General features: G+C 34.9%; 1 protein-coding gene across 1 annotated transcript in view; it reads right to left on the bottom strand.

Moving 5' to 3' along the window:
• The window catches only part of RAD54B (RAD54 homolog B), a 94,682-nt gene that overhangs the window by 2,460 nt on the left and 68,159 nt on the right, over positions 1 to 24,063 (bottom strand). Inside the window, exons 7-14 of the mRNA XM_069466210.1 lie at positions 20,835 to 21,060; positions 19,980 to 20,187; positions 17,499 to 17,638; positions 16,164 to 16,454; positions 11,522 to 11,697; positions 4,445 to 4,706; positions 2,875 to 2,941; positions 2,479 to 2,679 (exon numbers count right to left, since the gene is read on the bottom strand). Of these exons, the coding sequence (XP_069322311.1) occupies positions 2,479 to 2,679; positions 2,875 to 2,941; positions 4,445 to 4,706; positions 11,522 to 11,697; positions 16,164 to 16,454; positions 17,499 to 17,638; positions 19,980 to 20,187; positions 20,835 to 21,060 (1,571 nt within the window). The remainder of the gene's footprint in view (positions 1 to 2,478; positions 2,680 to 2,874; positions 2,942 to 4,444; positions 4,707 to 11,521; positions 11,698 to 16,163; positions 16,455 to 17,498; positions 17,639 to 19,979; positions 20,188 to 20,834; positions 21,061 to 24,063) is intronic.

The raw sequence follows: 24,063 nt of genomic DNA, 5'->3' as shown, positions 1-24,063 counted from the left end.
CAGAGAGATTTAAGGAAGGTAAATGAATGAAAAAAAATATACCAGACAAATACTAACAATAAGAAACTGGTATAATATATTAACTTAAGACAAAATGAAAGCAAAAGGCATTAAAGATAAAACAATCACTATAAAACAATAAAATAAATAAATCATAATGAAAAATCTTTCACAAGGAAGATATGAAAAATACATAAAGCAAAAAATGACAGATAACAATAAACTTTGACTAATCCACTGTCACACCATTAGGTTTTAACATACTTTTTTCAATAACAGATACATCTAACAAAGAAATAGGTTATTAATTTTTAAATTGATAAACAATATGAAGAGATAGTTCACATAAAGGAAATATGGTTCTTACCCATAGGAGAAAATGCTCAACTTCACTCATAATAAGAGAAAAGCAAATTAAAACTATATCAATATACTATTTTATTACTATCAGATTGGCAAAAATCCAAACATTTGATAATCCTCTAAATTGGCAAGGCTATGGGGACATAGACGTTCTAAAATAGTTTTGCTGGTGTGTAATTTGATATAACATCCAACAGAGGACGTTTTGGCAATAACTATTAAAATTACAAATGCACATATTCTCTGAATCAGCAACGCTAATAATTTACATTACAGATATACTTGAACATATGGAAAAAGATGTATGAATAAAAATTTATACTGATTGGAAAGACCCTAACTGTGCATCTATGGGGGACAGATAAATAAATTATGATACATCGGTACAATGGAGGATTATATAGCTGAGGGAAAGAAAGAATGAAGAAACTCTCTAAGGATATGTAAAAAGCTCAAGATATGCTATAGAACTATGCATATACTATGCTATCCTTTATTGGAAAACTGGGCAAGACTATATATCCAGAGTTGCTTACATAGGCATACATATATATCTGGAAGGATACACAAAAAAATCAATAATGATGGTTTCTTATGGAGTAGAAGGGCTACAAATTAGGCAGATGAGGGTAGAGTGGGAGGAAGAATTTTCACACATACATTTTATAATTTTAAATAGTTGAGCCATGTAAATACATTATCAATTAAAAACCTAAATTAGTAAATTTTTAAATCTATAAAATAAGAAAAGATAGATTCCATAATAAAATGTGAGTAATATGACAGAATTCTAAACTAAACAATTAAGAGGCTACACTTGATTTTCATGCACAAAAGAAATATTTACAAGAAACGACCACATACTAGACTGTACACCAAGTCTCAATAGTTACCAAAGAATCCATATCATGTAGATCACATTTCTGACTACAGTGTATTACTCAAAATTCAATAACAAAAACTAAAATACATTTTAAAATACACTTTTAAGTAACTCATGAGTCAAAGAAGAAATCACAATGAAAAATACAAAATATTTCTGAATAATGAAAGACTGCATATCAAAATTAAGAGATTCAGCTTAGAGAAAAATTTGTAGTCTTAAATACCCATTTTTTAAAAAAAGACTGAAAAATCATTGAGCTAAGTATTAAACCTAAAAATGAGAAAAAAAACAGTAAATACAAGGAAAAAGGAGGAAAGGAAATAAGAAATTATTAAAACAGAAAAAAAATATTTAGTAGAGAGGACCAAATGTCAATTTTTTGAAATTACCAAAATGGCCATAAAGAAAGAGAAAACCTGAAAACATTTATCTGAAATTTAAAATCTACCCACTAAAAAATAAAAACATATATATATTTTATATACTATAAACATCATATTATATCTAATATATTATTCTATACTATTACTCGTGATTACATTTATTACTTATATGTGATGTAGATTATATAATATAAAATTTACATAAAATATATTTTATGTTAATATAAAACATAAATTCTTCCATGTCAGTCTCATATAGTCTAATTTCTTAAACCTATCTTAATATAATTTATCAAGTAACTTTCAACAACTGGACTTTGCTTGCTCAAGTCCTACTTTTGAACTAGTTCCTTTTTGAATGCTGTCTAATTCTGCAATTGATGTTTTCAGCTTTACTTAAGTAGCACTCACAATTACATCAAGTACTGAGATGTACAGTGGCCCATGCTAAATGCCTCAGAAAGTATGACCCCATTATGAATAAGTTCTATACAATATAAACAGTAGGATTATTCTGTTAAGAGTATGTCTTTTGTAAAAGAGAAATAAATATTAAAAACAGTATTCTAAATCCAAAGCCATTATATTAATACCAGAATTTCAAATATTTCCCTAAACAAGTTCAATTTTTCACAACTGATTCAGAAATAAGAAACTAAATTGAGGGAATAAGGTTCTACTGAGTATTTTCTCAAATATCCATCTGGCAGTTGCCCTATGACCTGAGGGAAAAAGAAAACTAACATATACAAATAGTAAATAGTTAAAAGTTATTCTTTATTTAAATATTTTCAACTGCTAAAGAGAGATAAATTAACTTTATATATTAATTAAAATACAACTAACCTGTATGATCTTTTTCTCCTGTGCACTCACAGTCAAGCAGGTCATGAGTTACACAACATGAACTTTCATGTAATGTAAACAAATTTTTAAGTTCTTCTATGGAAAACTGAATATGTTCAGATGTCTTGTTTAGGTCTACAACTGCCCCAGAAAGACCTTGCTTACTAATCTGCCTTTGATAGATTTTTTCTTCTATTGTACCTGAAGAGAAAACATTCATTAGATTTCCTTCAGATCTTTATATCCATTATTTTTGTAAGGTAAAACATGTTTATCAGCATACTAGTTAACAAAATAATATATTCTTCACATTAAAGCACAGACTAACAAAAAAAATTTTTTTAATTATTCAAAGGATATATTAATATGTTTTTAATCACAATGAAGGGCTATTACCTGTGGTTAGGAGTCTGTAAATATGTACAGGATGTTTCTGACCATCTCTCCATACTCTCGACATTGCCTATAGAAAATAAGATAGAATTGTGAGAGTACAGTAGAAACTGATGGCCCTTTCCATATATGCAATTTGTAGGAATATATTTTAAGATTAGGGATTCTAGATTTTATTTATAGCTTCACAAAAAACAAATCCAAGGCATGCCCAAGCATGCCCTACTTCAGACTTTTTCCTGGGATAAAGAAAGGGATGAACACTCACCATGATACTATAAAATAACATGCAACAGTGAGAGGGTATAGCTTCATCAAAGAATGGGACAGTGAGTTTGGAGAGAAAGGACACAAAGAACCAAGTGTAGCATGGGCAAGGAGAGTTCTTTCTAGTCCAAGTAGCTAATAATTCACTCCTGAAAAGTGCCTAGGTTATGTGTAATCAGCTTAGGATCCAGGTAGACCCCTGTGGTTTAAGATTTATCAATGATACCATGCAGTAAAGCGCTGATGTTCAAACCCTGCACATTCCAAAGAAAAGTCTGGCCTTCCACTAGCTCCTAAGAGATCATCTCTAAGGCACTGGAATATCCTGCCTGATAAGAGTGTCTTTGTTTACCTGGGCCTTGGGCCACACCAGGCAGTTTATCTTAACAATGTAATAATATAGGTGGGAGACGTGGGCAGATGGTAACAGCTTGACCTCTGGAAAGACTGCAGACTAAGATTAGTCATGCAGGTGGCTCCATACCTACAGGACTAACTACCAGCAAAAATTCTGGACACCGAGTTTCCCTAGTTGATAATACTCTATATGTGTTGTCACTCACCAATGCTGGGAGAATTAAGTGTTGTCCATATAACTTCATTGAGAAAGAACAACTAACTGGAAGCTTGTACCTAGTCTTTCCTGGACTCTGTCTGCCCTTTGCACCCTTTTCCTTTGCTGAGTTTAGTATCTTTTACTGTAATATAACTGTGAATATAGCTGCTTTTCTGAGTTCTGCGAGTCCTTCTTGTGAATTATTAAACCTGAGCATTGGTTGTCTTTGGATCCCCTAATGCAGATACCAAATGAGGTCCAAATCTATAGGTAGAAATTTCAAATTACATAGACTCTACACTAAAGAAAACCAAAGGCTTCTTCTAAAATATTTTCCTAAATAATTTAATGTTATGTCCTTACTATAGTGTACACAAACACTGATCATAGCATCCATAACACTTTATTGTCTTTCCCTGCTGGTCATGAGCATCCTGAAGGCCCAAGCATGCAGTGAACAAGAGCCTGGAGACATACAGGTTTGGGTGTAAATCCTAGCTCTGCCCCTTACAAGTTATAAACTGAAGGCAAGCTTCCATATCTTCATCTGAAAAATGGGACTACTAATATACATTCCTGTAGGGTTGCTGTGAAAATTAATTAGATGGAAAGCACTTAGCAGAGTGCTTGATCCAAAATAAGGCCTCAATATGCAGCAGTTATTATATATCATCATCATATTTGTATCCCCAGCAGGCATTGTATCCCAAGATATTGAATAATGTCTATTTAATCCACAAATATTCCTACCTGGATATCAGTGGCTGGATTCCAATCAATGTCATAGAGAATTAAGTGAGATCCTCCTATAAGGTTAAGTCCTACACCACCAGCTTTTGAACTTAACAAAAAAATAAAATCAGAAGAGTGTTTACTATTAAAGCCATCAACAATTTGCTGCCTTTGAGAGATTGGCGTTTGTCCATCAAGTCTTCTATAAGCATATCCATGACGCTTGCACACTTCTTGTAAAATATTCAAAGTTTGTGTATAGTTGGATACCAATACCACCCTGTGAATCAAAAAGAAAGATTCTTGACGTACACTTTAAAGGCTATATTAGATTTTTTTTAGTTGAAGGAAAATACCACAATAATATCACTGATATTTACAGAACACACAACAGTGACCTTGTAAAATTAAAATATAGGTACTTTTTCACATTCAATCTTAAAAGTCAATAACTAAACTTCCAGTTTTAAAATAGTAAAACAGTTGAATGAACGAAATACAAAAATGAACAGAAATATAAATTCTATCTTTGAAAAAACAAGGAGACATTTACATTTACATATGAAAACAGAAAGAGAATAGTGAAACAGTGACCTACTTAGGAATATGGAGAAAACGAAACCTAAGCGTCCAGAGAGGGGAATTCCAATAAGAAACATGTACAAGTTCATCCACACCATAGAATCTTGCTAAGCTGCCCTAGAAGGAAGGAGTTTAGACTGTAGCTATTACAGCAGCATTGGTAAGTAGAACCCAGGCCCTCCTTCTATGTGACCAGTTGACTTTTCTTTCTCAAATAGAACATTTATTCTCTGGAAGTAAACCAAAGAAATGTATACCAGGAGACTGTAGAAGGCAGGATATAGTTAGAAATCAAAATGAAAGTCTGAGCCAGAGTGGTGGCACATGTCTGCAGTCCCAGCTACTCAGGAGACTGATGAGGGAAGATTGCTTGAGCCTAGGCATTTGAGTCCAGTCTGGATAACACAGCAAAACCCTGTCTCTAAAAAAATTTTTTAATTTAAAAAATGAAAGTTTGAATACTCAATGGTAAGATCCTAGGCCCTGTTTCCTGCCAACTTTCAGAACTAGCAACAAGCTACCCCTCTCACATCCCAGCCCAAGGCGGGTATTATTGAAGGATTTATCTATGGAAGGACTTGAATGACGCCAAAGAAAAGATCCACAGATAGGGAGTCCGCAAATAAAAAAGCCAGCTGTTGCCTCATTACCCAATGATGGCCCCCTGTCAACAAGCCCTGCCTATAAACAGAGTATTAAATTAACGTTTTCCTGCTTCACTCTTAAATACGGACACCAAGGAACACCAGCTATTTGAGGTAAGGATTTCCTTTTCAATATGAAAAGGAAAATCAAAATAAACAGCAAAGAAGCAACCTGAATTAAACAGAGCAATGGAAAAATTAGAAGACAACTTTGAGAAATGATTAATGGCCTCAATTAAGAGATAGCACTCACAAGAAGAGAATGTAAGTTTTAAAAGGAACAATCAAGAATAAGAAAAATGGCCGGGTGTGATGGCTCACGCCTGTAATCCTAGTACTCTGGGAGGCTGAGGCAGGAGGATTGCTCAAGGTCAGGAGTTCAAGACCAGCCTGAGCAAGAGCGAGACTTCGTGTCTACTAAAAATAGAAAGAAATTAGCTGGACAACTGAAAATATATAGAAAAAATTAGCTGGGCATGGTGGCACATGCTTGTAGTCCCAGCTACTCAGCAGGCTGAGGCAGAAGGATTGCTTTAAGCCCGGGAGTTCGAGGTTGCTGTGAGCTAGGCTGACGCCATGGGCTATGTCCAAACAACAGAGTGAGACTCTGTCTCCAAAAAAAAAAAATAATAATAATGAGAAAAGTATCTTGGAAATTTAAAATTAAAATGAAGTCAAAATAAAATTTTAACAGGAGAGTTTCCAGAAAATACATTAAGAAAAAAAGGCGATGACCAATAGGGGAGAAAAGATTTAGAGAATCAATTCATGAGGTTCAATTAATTATCTGACTGACAGAAATTCCAAAGAAAACAAAAGAAAGAAATTGTTTTAAGAGAGAGTAAGAATATTTCCCAGACAGACATAGAGTCTTCAGATAAAAAGCATCTACTAAAAAGTTCCCAGCTCAATAAATGAAACAATGACTTATATTAAAGAACATCAAGACTATAACTCAAAGTATGAATAATGAAGAAAAGTTGCTGAAGCTTTCATGAAGAAAAAACAGTTTACATGCAAAGGAATGGAAATCTGAAAAGCATCAGACTTCTCAAGAGCAACTCTAAAAGCTAGAAGACAACATGCAAAGTAATACCTTCAGAATTCTAGGGGAATACTATTTCAATCTAGAATTTTATAACCAGGCAAGCTGTCAGTCAAGTGCTACAGCAGAATAAAGACAGTTTCAGACATGCAAAAAAGTCAAAAAGATCTATCTCCCATCTTCTCTTTCTTAGGAAATTACTGTGGGATGTGCTCCAGCAAATTGTGAAACCTAAGAAACAGAAGATCCAACACAGAAGAGAAGAAAAAGGAATTTATAGGTACTAGTTTAAAAAAAAGTCCCATGATGACAGCTATGTAACAAGATTAGGTATTAGTTCAAGCAGGAGGGCAGAGGACTCATAAAGGAAAGACAAAGAAAATACAAAGGAATTTAGAGACTACAGAAGACCACCTTATCTGCAGTTACATCTTCCATGGTTTCAGTTCCCTGAGGTCAACCACAGTCCAAAAATATTACATACAGTAAGATATTCTGAGTGATGGAGACACCACATTCACATAATTTTTATTACAGTATATTGTTATAATTGTTCTATTTTATTATTACTTTTGTTGTTAGTCTCTTACTATACCTAATTTATAAATTAAACTCTATCATAGGCATATATGAATAGGAAAAAACAGTCTATATAGAATTTGGTACGATCTGCAGTTTTCAGGCATTCACTAGGGGTCTTGGAACGTACCTCTGTAAGGAGAGACAACTGTAAATGGCCAACAAGCACATCAAAAGATGCTCAATATCACTAATCATTAGGAAAATGAAAATCAAAACTACAATGATATACCACCTTTTGTCTATTAACAAAAGGCAAAAAATAACACTGGCCAAGATGTGGAGAAATTTAAAGCCTTGTACATTGCTGGTAGGAATCAAAATGGTACAGTTGCTATAAAAGATAGTATGGCAGTACTTCAAAAAATTAAAAATAGAATTATCATATAACTCAACAATTCTACTTCTGGGTATATATCCCAGAAGGATTTAAAAGCAAAGTCTTGAAAAGATATGTGTACACTCATATTCATAGCAGCATTATTCACAATAGCCAAAAGGTGGAAGTACCCCAAGTGTTTATCAATGGATGAATAGATAAATAAAATGTGGTTTATACATATATGGAATATCATTTGGCCTTAAAATCAAGGAAATTCTGACACATGCTACAACGTGGATGAACCTGGAGGACATTACGCTAAGTGAAATTAGTCACAAAAAGACAAGTACTATCAGATTCACAGAGACAGAAAGTAGAAGGGTTGTTGCCAGGGGAGAGGGGGGAAGGAGAAATGGGAAATTGTTATTTAATGGATATAATGTGTTGGTTTCGTTTGCAAAATTTTCAAGAGTTCTGAAGATTGGTTCTACCACAATGTGAAGGTACTTAACACTACCAAACTATATACATAAAAATGGTTAGGATGGTTAATCTACGTTGTCTATTTTAGCACAATTTTTTAAAAATGAAAGGGCCATCTCTTCAGATAATGTGAAGCAACAGAACAAAGATCCAGTCCATGTCACTAATGGAAGCATTGCTTCTTCTCCAATGTGACAAGGCAGTAGGATTTGATTTTCTTAGGGACCCAAAAGCAGTCAAAATGACTCCATCCCAACTCCTACCCCAAAATATTATTTTTATTTTTCTTCGTCATATTTTTCATCATCATTCCTTTATTCTTCCTAACCACAAAAGGGAAACTTTCCCCTATGACATCTTCAAGGACAAATTCTTACATGTTCAAACCTTATCTTCTCATTTCCTCTAAAACTATTTTCAGGCTGGGAACAGTGGCCCACACATGTAATCCCAGTATTTTGGGAGGCCGAGGCAGGAGGACTGCTTGAGGCTAGGAGTTTGAGACCAGCCTGGGCAACATAACTAGACCCTATCTCCTAAAAGAAAAAAAAATAGAAAAATTTGACAGGTGTGGTGGGGCGCACCTGTAGTCCCAGCTACTCAGGAGGCTGAGGCAGGAGGATCACTGGAGCCCAGGAGTTTGAGGTTGCAGTGAGCTGTGATCACACCACTGCACTTCACACTGAGGCAACAGAGCAAGACCCTGTCACTAAAAAATAAACAAATAAATAAATAAAATAAAACTCTTTTCACTCATTATCTCTTATCCAACAACCACTGCCTATCTTCTCCTCAGAAGAGGAAAAAAAGATTCAGTTAAGAAAAAGAAAAAAAGATGCAAACACAAGCCTAACTAAGTCTACACTCAGATTTAAACTGGGTCACAGTCTGCATATATACATTACACATGTCCTTTTGCACATATAAAATATTATCTAATAAAATATGTGAGAAGTGTTCCATTAGAGGTAGGTGCAGGATGCTATGGGAGTATGCAAGAGGGGCATCCAACCCAATCAGAGGCAGGGGGCTTCCAAGAGGAGAAAGTATTTAAGCTGAATCTTAACAAAGAAAAAAAGTTGACCAGAGAATGAGAAGCGGAGACAAGCCAGGCATAGGAACCTGCAACATGTAAGGGCAGAGGGTGAGAAGTAGGACAAATTGTGGATTCTGCAGGTAGTTTGATATGACTGGACTATATGGTAAATGTGAAGGAGTGGTTAAGAAATGAGGGTGGAAAAGGAGGCATTAGCCACATCATGAACAGTCTTTCCAAACATGCTAAAGAGTTTAGAAATTTCTGGAAGACAACTAGGAGTCTTTGAATGATTTTTTTAAGAAAAGGAGTGACATATTCACATTTATATTTTAGAAATATAATTCAGGGCACTGTTGAGTATGCAATGGGGTTGAAAGTAAGAGGGTAGTAGTTTATTAAAGATCATCATGACCCAAATCAGTAATTATAAGAATCAAAACAAAAATCATGGTACCAGAAAGAAGGGAATGAACTCCTTAGATTAAGAAATAAAACTGAGGCTGGGCACAGTGGCTTATGCTGGTAATGAGCACTCTGGGAGGCTGAGGCGGAAGGATCACTTGATCCAAGGAGTTGGAGACCAGCCTGAGCAAGGAGACCCACCTCTACTAAAAACAGAAAAAGTCAGCTGGGCGTAGTGGCAGCTGTAGTCCCAGCTATGGAGGAGGCTGAGGCAGGAGAATCCCGTGAGCCCAGGAGTTTGAGGTTGCAATGAGCTATATGATGCCGCGACTGCATGGGGTGACAGAGCAAGACTATGTCTCAAAAAAAAAAAAAAAAGAGTGAGAGAGAAGAAAAGAAAGAAAGAAAAGAAATAAAATCTAAAGGAAGAAAGAGGAGTGAGGTGCCAAGATGGTGGACTAGAAGCAGAATGCACGTGCCACTCTCACAGAGTGGATCAAAAGTGGCGAGTGAACATTCTCCTTCAGAGTCATCATTTAAGAAAGAGTACTGGGAATCAACAGAGAGGCAACAGGAGGCATTCAAAGTGAAGGAGAGGGAAGAAAAGTGACCCACTCTGCGGAATCAGAGGTACACAGGGAAGGTGCCCGCACATGGGGAAGGGACGGAGGAAAGAATCTCGGGACTCCACACTCCCCCAGTGGTCGCCCCTATGGTCACTGCTATCCAAGCTGCTATTCAGCACAGCAGGCCACAGGACCTAAATGATGGGAGCTAAATGATGAGTACACATGGTCATATAGTGGTGTAAAAGACATTAGAAACTGAAGGGAGGAGGGAGGGAGGTAGAGGAGGGGTTAAAAACTTACCTGTCAGGTATAAGGTACATTACTCTGGTGATGGGCACACTGAAAGATCTGACTTCTGCATTATATAATTCATCCATGTAACAAAAACATTTGTACCTCCTTAATATTTAGAAATTTAAGAAAAAAAAAAAAAAAAAGGAAGAAAGATTGGGAACCTCTCCTGACAGCTGCAATTTCTCCAATCCCAGAAGAGAAAGCTTGCAGAAACTCTGCAGCTGTGGCTAAAAAATCTCTGTCATGAGCTCCAATAACAAACTGGAGGTAAGTATTCTAGTCACTCTGCCCCCAATGTATCTGGCTATATAGAGCTGAATTTCCCATCAGTATAACTGAGAACCATGTATTATTTATTTAACTAGTGGTCTGGTAAACTGAATAAAGAATTTGGGCTTCAAAAAAAAGAAAGAAAGAAAATCAATAGAATTTAGTGACTAAAATGTTGGGTAAGTGAAGAAGAAAAGTGAGTCTAGAATAACTTCCAGGGGGTTTGCTTACATTAAGGTACCATTCATCAAGCCAAGGAATAATGGGAAAAGATCAGGCTTGCAATGACAAAACGATGAAGCTGCTTTTGGACATGTGAAGCTTGACGTCCTATAGGACATTAAGATAGATGTAGATGTCCATTAAACAGAAATAAGGATGTAGAAATTAGAAGAGAGGATTGGACTAGATATAGATTTGAAATCAATATTATAAGGGTGATAGTTGGAAGTGTGGGGAGTACAGATCACTCATGAAGGGTGTTGGGAGTAGAGATCACTCATGAAGGGTGTTGACAGTGAGGTTAAAGAGAAAACCCTAAAGCATACCAAGATTTAAGAAACACTAAAAGAAAAAAGGATTTTCAAAGAGATTGAGAAACAATTTGTGTTATATATCAAAAGACATCACTAGGTATTTTTAAATATACATACATTACATTTAGTTTTTCTTAAATAAAAACTTATAGATACATTGTTAATTGTAAGTTTATAAAATACTGGGAGCTGAACTGACCACACTCCCAAAAAAGAAAACAACTTATTTTTAATGATTTCTTTTTTTAAAGGGAGAGGGGGAAGTAAAAACATAATACAAACTAAAATTACATGAGCACTTATAAGAAGTTTATTCTATTGATCTCTTACCTCTCAGTAGGTCGAAGTTCATGGATAACTGCTAAGAGCTTTAAGAGCACCTGTAGTTTTCCTGACTCCTTTTCAGTAAACTGGGGAGGGCTGTAATCAGCCGGAAACACATTTAGCAAGCCTTCATATAGACTCCTTTCTTCATTGTCATCACAAGTTGAGTTACATTCTCTTTCCTATTCAAAATGATGATTGTTAATAGTGGCTCATGTTCATTATTTTAGTTAGGAGAAAAAACACTAAAATTTGGGGGAGAAAAAGGTAAAGATTATAGCTATCTGAAAAGTCTAAGCTTTGAGGTAAATCTTTATAGGTCACAATCTGACCATTTTTGAAAAAAGTAACATGTATCCTACTGAGTTTCTTACAGAGCAGCTCTAACGCAGTCTCCTAATGCCTGCTACATTCACCTTACAAGTGCAGCATTGTTTCCCATGTATAACTATGGGGTTTGTGGGCAAAGAAAGGGGAAGGAAATAAAAGGCATATAGCGATACAAAATCTGTCTTCTCCAAAGCCCTGACATTTTGCATCACCGATAACTCTTTTTCTCTTTTACTCTCTCTCCTTCTTTCCCTATTACTTTTCTTTCTTGATTTGTTTCATAAAACACCTCCCAGGTGACATTTAAAAACAAGCATAATAGTTCACTTAATCTTATCAGTTTCTTCTATAAGAAGGAACAATTTCACCAAGAAGTTAACAGAGCAATTTGTTTTTACTTATAATACTTTTTATTTTACCAATAGTTTAGCATAAATTTATTCTAAGGTGATTATCAGCCCTCTGAAATTCATCCTCCAAAATTGCCTAGCTGACACATGAACACATAACTAGAGATTATAGTTATTAATGACTATATCACCTTTTATGTTAAAATCCAAGGATTGGCAGACCTCATTCTTTGCCACATTTATCAGAGTTATCACTATTTTTGAAACTTTGTTCAACCTATACCCCCTGTCTGGAATGCTTTCTCATTTTTCTGCCCAATTATCCCAATCCTATAATACTTGAGGACCTAGTGCAAATCAGGGCTTTTTTCTTTTTGCACTGAATCCTAACCTTTACGGTTACACAATATATTTCAGCTTTGACTTTCTTTAACTGATCAGTTAATGATATACAGTTGACCCTTGAACAACATGGGTTTGAACTATGTAGGTGCACTTATACTTGGATTTTTTTCAGTAAAAGTTACACGAAGTGTGCTTGCCTCTCCTTCTATCTCCACCTCTTCTGCCTCCGCCACCCCTAAGACAGCAAGACCAACCCCTCTTCTTCCTTCTCAGCCTACTCAGTGTGAAGACCCTTATGATGATATACATCCACTTATTGAATAGTAAATAAATTTTCTCCTCCTTATGATTCTCTTAATAACATTTCTTTTCTATAGCCTTCTTTAGTGTAAGAATACAGTATATAATATTCTGACACATAAAATATGTTAATTGACTGATATTGGTAAGGCTTCTGGTCAACAGTAGGCCATTAGTAGTTAAGTTTTTGGGAAGCCAAAAGTTAAACATGGATTTTCAACTGCACAGGGGTTGGGCTTGCATTGTTCAAGGGTCAGCTGTACTTTTTTATATTTCCTTAATGTTTTCAAGGGTGTTGCATTCCCTCTGTAGTAATACTAGAAACACCTTAAGGGCAGTGAATTCTGTAGTATAAAATGCTAAGCACAAAGTACTTAAAGTTGCCAGAATATAGCAATATTTAGATAAACTCACTGAGTTAAAATACTAGGAACTCTTTGATATTTATTATATATCACTGGACATATGTGGGGAAAGAGATAGTTGTTGGCTGTTTTGGGTTAGGTCTACTAAAATGCCTACAAGTTGGAGAGGTCATCAAAGGACCACCGACCCAGGGTCTAGTCCACAATTTTTCATGTTCATAAACTTGAATATGCTAAAGCTCTAGAGAAATGATTCATACTAATCAAATTAAGATATTGAATAAGTTGAATGAAAATGTATTGACCTAAAAACAAGACCTATTTACACCAATTGGTGTATACATTCTACCCTATGAAAGAAGTTCCACAGGGAAAACCAAACAACCAGCAGAAGGCTGTCTGGTGAATATTAAAACAAAGGAGATGGGTGATCTTAACGCACAAGTTCTTAACCAAGAACACATGTTAGAATCACTTGAGAAAGGTTTTTAAAAATCCTCATGCCTGGGTCCTATTCTCAGAGACGGAATCAGTCCATATGCACGACAAATGTGGCTTTAAAAGCTTCCCAGGACATTGTAATATGAACCACTAATTAATAATCAGCTAATGGATAATATCTTTATGCTGTGTTAGCCTAATGCATCATTTTCATCCTAGAGATTTACCAATCATACTTTTTATATCAGCTAATCAGGACATTCTCTCCTCTGACTTCATATAACCTAATATCCTTTGGTTATGAGTTATGATATTGTTATTGATTACATTCCATCCACATTGCCTAAAGAGAGACCCCATCACCTTAATTGAACTTAGGAAACAATCTAGATTCAATAGAAACACATTTATAAACTATTGCTTAAAGGTTACTTATACATATAGAAGACTCATTTCGGCCCTTTTGTATCAACCCTTACTTGCTAAGAGGTTAGAGGAAAGGTTTTCCTGAATAAATACCCGATTGTAAATTATGCACCCTATTTGAAGCTTGTACTATCCTGTGCCTTACTCTAAAATCTTGAGGGGAAAAAAAAAGTATCCTACGCCTATTACTAGTGGCCACATGGCAACAATGGAGAAACACTCAGAGCTCCCTGCTGCTTACTTCAAAAATATACAAGGATATTCTATATTAACTGTTACACTCTTGACCATCATGGGGTCTTCCTTTTAAGGAATAATTTTTGGCCTCTATTTTTGCTGGGCTTCATGCCCAAAAGGTTTCATTTTTATCACTGTATACAGAATCTGTTCCTTAAAAAGTTGCTTAATAAATTATTATAATACTACCTACAGAAGAGTTATGCAAAGCTGACTTCTCGTATGATAAACTAAGTAAATATAATCCATTTGAGGTTAAACTTAGAGAATTCTGTTATAACAGAACACTCCATTTTCTAAGTATATAATTAATGACCTCAAGTATGATGTAGCACCCATAGTTTTTGTTTTGGGAGATTATTTTTGGGCAAATTATGATTTAACTGTTTAAAGAAAAAATAAAAGAATAAAAATTATTCCACATGAGTTGGGAATAACGGTATTATTATAATAGCTCTTGTGCAACTTCTATGGCCAGACAGCCTACCGTAATTTCTCAAATTGTCACAATAATGTTATCAGGAAGTTAATATTGTCTCTGCTTTCCAGATAACAAAACTAAGGTTCAGAGATGTAACTTGGCCATGGTTAAACTTGCCCATAGCTAAAGAACTAGTAAGTAGCAGAGTGGGGATTGATACTCAATTCAAACTCCAAAACAAAAAATCTTAGCTACTCCAAACTGACTTATGTTCATTAAATATCTAACTAGTCAACTCAACTATGTAGTCATTAAAAATCATATTTGTAGAAGGTATCTAACTTGGGAAACTGTTCACTATTTAGTGAAAAAAAAAATATTTTAAAATAGTGAGCACAGCATCAAGTTTCTCTAGAGTAAGATTACATATCATATCTCTGAGCCCCTATTTCCTTATCAAAAAAATGTGGATGGTAATAATAATACTTCATGGAGTTTTGTAAAGAATAAATAAAATTAACGAGAGAAAAGCACAATGTTTCGTACAGGCTGACTATCCCTTATCCAAAATGCTTAGGACCAGAAATGTTTCAGATTTCAGATTTTTTTGGATTTTGGAATATTTGTATATACGTAATAAGGTGTCTTGGGGTAAGAACCAAACACAAAATTCATTTGTGTTTCATATACACCCTATACATACCCTGAAGGTAATTTTATATAATATTTTTAATAACTTTGTGCATGAAACAATGTTTGTGTACACTGAACCATTAGGAGGCAAAGGTGTCAGGTGTGGAATTTCCCACTTGTGGCATCATGCTGGCCCTCAAAAAGTTTTAAATTTTGAAGCATTTCAAATTTCAGATTTCTAGATTAGGGATGCTCAAACTGTACATGATGAGTTCTTAATAGGTGTTAGCTACTATTATTGTTATTAATATTAACACCAGAATGTAATTTTCTCTAGCTGGAGAGTTTAAGATGCTTTTTATTTTCTTCTTTGTAATTTTCTGAATTTTCCAAATTTTATGAAATAATCATGTATCACTTTTATGATGAGAAAAACTAAATTATTTTAATGGTAAATTTCATATTTGTTAGCACCAAAAAACAAAACTATTTTAACATAAGAAGGGAGACCATGGCAAAGTATTAGCCAAGGTACCAAAGGGTATGGGGCACAAACTCTAGAAGGCAGTGCCTCAAATCCATCTCATCCTTAGTTCAGCTCTAGGAATGTGGACATGCTCTGAAGAGCAAGTAGAAGCCTAGATAAGCTCTATAGCAGAACCACATTGGAGAGAATCCAAAGCTTTTCAAAAACCCACAAATACAATACCAGGAATTAATCCAATCTGCCTTCTTAGATTCACATACCATAGAACACTCATCTCACAACCCTGACAGAGTTTCACATACTATGTACTTACCTTTATAGAGCTGAATAAAAGGCATGGATGATTGCACAGTTTTTTAAGAGCTCCTATACATACTAGATGAGGACTATTTTCCAACAACCCTTGAAGACAGAACCTGACAGCCTGAGAATTCAACAGTTTTCGATAAAGCTCAATCTGTAGTGCTGTTGGCCGGCAAAAGACTACATTCTCTATTTTAGGGGGAAGATATTTATTTATGACTTCTTGGGTTCTTCTAAGAATAAAAAGTCCAGTGAGGCAAGTAAGTTCAGTTGCTCTTCTCTTTCCTAACTCCTTCTCTTCCTATGGAAAAATAATAGACTTAAATAGAAGTGTTATAGACAAAAATACTTATAGTTAAAGTGAACATTAAAGATTTTATAATGATAAACCATTCACTAATTGCTTCTCAACAGATTTTTCTTTAACAGAAAAAATAAAAAACAAGTATGAGGATAGAAAAACAAACTATAATATCTTTATTTGTTCAGCTTAATCATTTAATTAAGTGAAGCCAGTCTCCTAAATAACATAAAATAGTGATATATCCTATAATTGGTGGCATCTTAGAGTCAATGAAATATAGTATCTATACAACATGTAGACCATAATTTAACCATTTTCCTATCTTCAGAAATGCTTCTTTCCCATTAGTTTGTTTATCTCCTCCAGCTTATCTCCAATTTTTTACCCTTACAGGTAAAGTTTTAAACAAATCTGTTGTTGTTTATTTATAATAAATTCAGAAAGCAGTATTGCCAGGCCACAAGATACACACCGTTTTAAGGCTTTTGATACACATTGTCAAACTTTTCTCAAGATGTGCCAATTTACACTCCAACCAGCAGAGGTTGATACTCTCCTCTATATTTGCTATTATTAATACTATGCAAATCCAAAGTTGGTGCAGTGATCCACACCTGTGGTCCCAGCTACTAGGGAGGCTGAGGCAGGAGAATCACTTGAGCCCAGGAGTTCAAGGACAGCCTGGGAAACATAGTGAGAGCCCATCTCTAAATAAATAAACAAACAAACAAACACCAGTAGAAAAGTACAAAAGTTACTTCATGGTTATTTTGGTTTACTTTTTTCAATATTAGTAAAGATGGGCATTTGTATGTGTTTGCTGTCATTTATAATCCTTTGTGAAGTGCCTATTCATGAATTTAGACAAATGATGATGTCATTTTCAAAAATAAGTAATGCAGGAAACAAAAGATTGTGGGGAAAAACAAAGAGTTCACAATATTAATTTTTTCTAAATTAAAATAATACTGAAATTATGGATGGTTTTCCCAGACATACTGCTCATTTTTTACAAAACTTATTTATTAAAGTAAATGATACCTCAGAAGCAGAAGGTTCTCTTGATAAAATGATGGGCCCTTCATATATTTTCCTATAAGATGACAAAGAGCCTAATATTCCTGGATTTACAAAATCTATTAATGCAAAAAATTCTTGCAGATCATTCTGAACCGGAGTACCTAAAGAAAGATGAAAGTGATAAAATTGTCTAATTTGTGTTTTACAATCACAGGTTTATTGCAGAACCATAATGGAAATTTGGAGAAATTTGTACTCTCTTCCCTAAGAAGAATAAATACAAGCAAATTTACTAAAACTAAAAACAGTCAAATCAAGTTAAAAAAATATTAACAACCACATAAATTTTTAACTCTGGTTTTAACTGTGTCCTGAAGGCTTATGTAGTATAGCATAGTGGCTGAATATAGGCTCTGGAATGAGCCGCTCAGGTTCAAATCCTAGCTGTTATCACTTACTCCCTGAGTAACTCTGAGCAAATTACTTACACCAGTTTATTATCTGTAAAATCGGGATAATAATAGTGGTTCCCAGGGTTGTGAGGATCAAAGTAGTCAATCCATGTAATATACTTAGAACACTGCCTAGAACACAATAAATGTTCCATAACTTTAACAATTTTTAATATTATTATAACTATATGACTTTGGACAAACTGCCTAAGCTCTTTAAGTTAAACTCAAGATTATTTTTCATTTGTAAAAGTATGAAGATAATAATTTCCCAGTGGAGGTATAATGAAAAGTATAGACAATATATGTGAAGTGGCCAGTACAGTGCCTGACATATAGTAGAACTCATTGAATGGTACTTATTATTACCTCAAAGTTATCAGCTCAAATTGGGATCTTCATTGTCCAAAGGATTGACAGAGACTATAATGGATTAATATATCCTCACTATATCATATATGGTACTCAATAGCTTTGGGCTAACTAATTTTCAAAGAAACATTAGCATGTTTCAATAATTAAAATAGTGTCAAAAGAATACATAAGGAATCTGTTTGTTTGGGTATCCACTAAATCTCAGGGATATAAGTATAATAACTATGAGATTTGATCCCAGTTCTTATCTTTATCATCTTTAAGTTATTAAATTCTAAAAAAGATCATTTAACATTTCTCAAAATCATTTTTTAAAAGCATAGTTTTAAAAATCACTTTTGATAATGGTTAATACAATCCTACACAGATTGGAAGTCAAATGACTATGAATTATTTAAGGATGAATACCCTTCCCATACCCAACTCAGTAAGAACAGAAGAGAACTTTTTTCTTCTCTGTTGTTCTGGGGTGTATTTCTACCCTAAAGGTGTACAAAGGAAGAAAAAGTTATTGGTCACACTCCTTCTCTCTCCTCATTTTAACTTCAGAGAAGAGCCCTGACATGCATAAAAGGCACATGAAAAACAAAATGACATAAGAGGGTAGGGCACAGTGGCTCACATCTGTAATCCCAGCACTATGGGAGGCCAAGGCAGGAGGATTACTTGAGGCCAGGAGTTCAAGACCAGCCTGGGCAACATAGTGAGACCCTATCTCTACAAAAAATTTAAAAATTAGCCAGTTATGGTGGCGCATGTCTATAGTCTTAGCTAATCAGGAGGCTGAGGCGGGACGATTGCCTGGGCAACAAAAAGAGACCCTGTCTCTATAACAAACAAAACTGACATAGAGATGATTATATAATAAGAATAATCATGCCCTGCCCATTCCTTCCAAAAGGGTTAAAGACAGCAGGGAAATACAGCCTTGAGTAGAAAATGGAGGGGTCATAAATGTTAGTAATGAATATAATTCTCTTCTTTCTTTTGCTGCTAGAATGGCAAATTGGAAGGGCCACACAAGACCAAGGTGAGGTATGGGAGAAAAGCTACATTGAGCTAAACCTGACTCTAGTCTAGGCGTTAAGCTAAAAAGGTAGAAAAGAATTCTTGAATTTATACGTAATTTATCCCACCTTTCCAGATAGTCTGGGCCAAAAGCTTAGGCCAGCAACAGACAATCCACAGGTAGCACAGACATTTAAAAATAACTGATATTTATATTAAAGACTTACCATGTGTCAAGTAATCTTCCAAGAACTTTATATGGACTAATTCCTTTGACCCTCACAAGAACTCTACAAAGTTGAGTTGTGAGGGTCAACAGATAAGAAAATTGAGGCATAGAGAAGTTAAATAACTTGCCTGAAGCTGCACAGCTGTTATGTGTTGGACTCAGGAACCAAGTACAGGCAGTTCAGCCCCATCTCCTTATATTCCTTATCATGATACTACTGTGTTTATTCCTCAAAAACCCCAAAATCTGGGCCACAGAAAATTACATAAGGATTTGAATACTGAAGAATCAATCTTAGCAAGAGTCAATTAACACAGGTTTATTACTATGAATTCCATTCAACACTACCAGTTCTTTGGATGTTAAGCATCATACTACATATTTTATATGTTCCCTAGGCAAAAATTCTATCACATCTTCCCCAAAGTGAATACTGACCGGTTAGAATTATTCTTTTCTCACAAGAGAGGCTAATGAGGGCTGTAGTTGTCTTAATGGCACTATTCTTCAAACGATGTCCCTCATCACAGATTAGAAGATCGAACTTTATATTCTTAATTTGATCCAGGGAACGGAGTAACATTTCATAACTGATGATAAGAACAGAATAAAAGGTAGCTTTGATGAATTCTTCAACTTTGTGGTCCTGAAGACAAAAAGATAATAGTTGACAAATTATGAGCAGAAACTCATAATTTCTGAAATTATGTGCAGAAATATGTGAAATCAAATTTAAGCAGCATATTCCTGACAGTCACTTATCAAGTATTGAAACATGTTACCTTTCTCTGTCTTAGCTTAGGCTGCTATAACAAAATACCATAAATTGGGTGGCTTAAACAATAGACATTTATTTCTCACAGTTCTGGTGGCTGAAAAGTTTAAGATTAGGGTGCCAGCATGTTTGTATTCTGGTGAAAGCCCTCTTCCTGGCTCCCAGAGAGATGCTTTTTACTGTATCCTCCCATGGCGGAGAGAGTAGGCTCTAGTGTCTCTTCCTCTTCTTATAAGGGCAAATACCCATCGTGGGGCTCCACCCTCATGACCTCAGCTAAACCTAATTACCTCCCTGAGGCCCCACCTCCTAATACTATTATATTGAAAGCTAGAACTTCAACATATGAATTTTAGGAGGACAAGAATTCAGTCTTTAACAACTGAAAGTGAATCCAGGACTCCATTTTGTACAAAGGGGTTAGGAAGTTACATACACTTGAAAAACTGAAACATAAAAACTGAATTATTTGAAAAGCTAGAGATTTAAAAATGAGTAAACTTTTGAAAGTCTCTTACCTGATCTACAGTAAATATCTTGATCCTTTCACTTCCCAGCCATTTTTGAAATTCTTTCCTCCAATTATTTACCAAGCTTCCAGGTGTGACAATAAGTGTCTTCTTTATTACTGGCTTGCCTCCATAGGGTCCCTGACACTGTAGGGTCCAGATGAGCGAGATACATTGCAATGTTTTCCCTAAACCCATTTCATCAGCAAGAATAGCTCCATATTTGCCATTCATCCTGTTAGAAATAATTTTACTTCCTTTAATCATAATAGGAAAATATTTTATACTCCCAAAATCAAGAAACAGAAACTGATATCTTGTAATTATGACACTGAAGACTTCTAACATTTCATTCATCTGATTTACAATACATCTCTTTTGCATCTTTCATAATTATATACATTATATATTGTCAATTAAATTACCAAAACATAAATCTGAAATTAGAGTTGAATCTAAGTCATCTGTTACTATTATATATACATATTTAGAGGCCAGAAATGAATCCAGTTTTATATCTACATTTGGATAATTTAACTATAACTGTTTCTCATCACTAACAGTTGAACAATTTTTATCAGTTTCAGTGTTAGATATCAAAATGGTTTAAAATACATTGTAATTTTAATCAGCAAGATCTGTGGAGCTATAGTTTATGATTCTCTGTCTGTAAATGAAGACCTCAACCAAAATAGCTCCCTATACAGTATAAAAAATTAAACACTAAATACTTGATCTAATACATGTAATCTAGTAAGTCTGTTATCCTACAGACATAAATTAATGCAACTTAAATGTTATTAGGAATATTATTAAGACCATGTGTTTTTTTGGTTTTTTTTTTTTGTTTTTTTTTTTTTTTTTTGAGACAGAGTCTCATTCTGTTGCCCAGGCTAGAGTGCCATGGAGTCAGCCTAGCTCACAGCAACCTCAAACTCCTGGGCTCAAGCAATCCTTCTGCCTCAGCCTCCCGAGTAGCTGGGACTACAGGCATGCGCCACCATGCCCAGCTAATTTTTTCTATATATTTTTAGTTGTCCAGCTAATTTCTTTCTATTTTTAGTAAAGATAGGGTCTCACTCTTGCTCAGGCTGGTCTCGAACTCCTGAGCTCAAATGATCCACCCACCTTGGCCTCCCAGGGTGATAGGATTACAGGCGTGAGCCACAGTGCCTGGCCAAGACCATGTATTTTCATACCATTTTATATTTTAAAGTCCTCAGATATATATGTGTTATATATTTTAAAAAGTTATAAAGTCCAAGGGAATTCAAGATATTACCAAAAAATGTAAGTATACAGTTGACCCTTGAACAACACAAGTTTGAACTGTGCAGGTCTACTTATATGCAGATTTTTTTCTAAAAGTTACACCAGATTTTCTTGCCTCTCCTGCCTCCCCCTCTACCTCCTCCGCCTCTGCCCCCTGAGACAGCAAGACTAACTAACCTCTCCTTTTCCTCTTCTACCTCAGCCCTCAGCCTACTCAGCCTGAAGACGATGAGAATGAAAGCCTTTATGATGATTCACTTTCCACTTAATAAATAGTAAATATATTTTCTCTTCCTCATGATTTTCGTAGTAACATTTTCTTTTCTCTAGCTTACTTTATTGTAAGAAACCAGTATATAATACATATAACATACAAAATATGTATTAATCGACTATTTATGTTATCGGTAAGACTTCCAGTCAATAGTAGGATATTAATAGTTAAGTTCCTGGGGATTCAAAAGTTATATGCAGATTTTCTACTGCACAGAGGGGTTGATGCCCCCAACTCCTAAGTTGTTCAAGGATCAACTGTGGTTTGTTAATTAATTTTATCTCTTCTTTGTAGAAATAAGAACCAATATGCAATTTTATATATTTTTTTGTTTCAAGGTATAGAGAAAAAATTATAAACATGAATCACAGCCACTATTATTATTTTAGATCAGCAATTTGCCAACACAGGATCAAATGTCAGCCAAATGAGATTTAGTGACTAGCAGAGAGAAAATAGGGATCTATCCTTTCACGGTAGAGGGAAGGGAACAGGTAGGAAGCCTTTGCTGATAAGATGTGTCTTAAGCAGAATTTTAAGGGGTAAATAGGAATTTACTTATACTAATTGGGCAGTTTTATATAGTTGGAGCTTAAATTGAATTCCAAGCAGGGAAATACAAAAATACGAAGCCAGTAAGGTAGGTAGAAAACAAAAGATGAGGAGACTTATCCTTGAGAGTTTAGACTATATTTTGTAAATCAGCATCTCCTAAACATCAGTCTGTAATGACTATCATCACAATTTTTTGCCATGTTGTTATTTATTATTTTTCTTTAAATCAACTCGTTTTTTAACTTAACTTTATTTGAAAACTCTAAGCATAATTTGTGAATCCAAAAGTTTAATGTTTTATTTTTTCTAATAATTCATTAACTAAATATGGTACTATTAAAATTAAAAATAAGGATTATCCATTTGATACCTCAAAATGGTCCCACATATTACCAGTGGCATGGGGATACCAGATTGGGAAACACTGCTCTAAATTCTGAAAGTTTCTGAATGATTTTAAGTAAGGGAATGCCATGTTCAGAATTGTTTTTCAGAAAACTCAAGCTGGTGGCCATAAGTAGAATAGATTTGAGAAGCATCAGAAGCTGATATACAAGTTAGGAGCCATTGCAACAGGCCAGATAAAATGACAGCAGTTACTAGAGCTACTGCAATGGGATGCCAGAAGAGATTATGGATCAAATGATATTTAGGAGATTAAAATAATTAAAAGTTCAGGTTTGATTAGACTCAGAGGTGAGAGAGAAGAAATCAAAGATGATTCCCAGACCAACTGAGATAAGATCTCCAAAAGAAAGAGCATATACGGGGCCAGGCATGGAGGATCACACCTGTAATCTCAGCACTTTGGGAGGCCAAGGGAGAAGGATCACTTGAAGAACAGAGTGAGACCTTGTGTCTACAAAAAATAAGAAAAATTAGCTGGGCATGGTGGTGTATGCTTGCAGTCCCAGCTACTCAGGACGCAGAGGCAGGAGGATCCCCTGGGTGACAGAGCAAGACCCTCCCTCTAAAAAACAAAGAAAGCAGATTTGGGAGAGAATATTAAGACTAGTTAAAAGTTTCTAGGAGATAGTATGCCTATTCCCTTAACCTTTCATCATTCAAGGAGTCCTTAGAGTTGGGAAATTACATTTCCAACTACCTTTAAACAACAAATTTAAAAATCAAGGGCCT

Source organism: Eulemur rufifrons, chromosome 3 (genome assembly GCF_041146395.1).
Source record: "Eulemur rufifrons isolate Redbay chromosome 3, OSU_ERuf_1, whole genome shotgun sequence".
Classification (NCBI taxonomy): Eukaryota; Metazoa; Chordata; class Mammalia; order Primates; family Lemuridae; genus Eulemur; species Eulemur rufifrons.
Note: the sequence above shows the minus strand (reverse complement) of the source record. Positions and strands in the feature narration are given on the sequence as shown.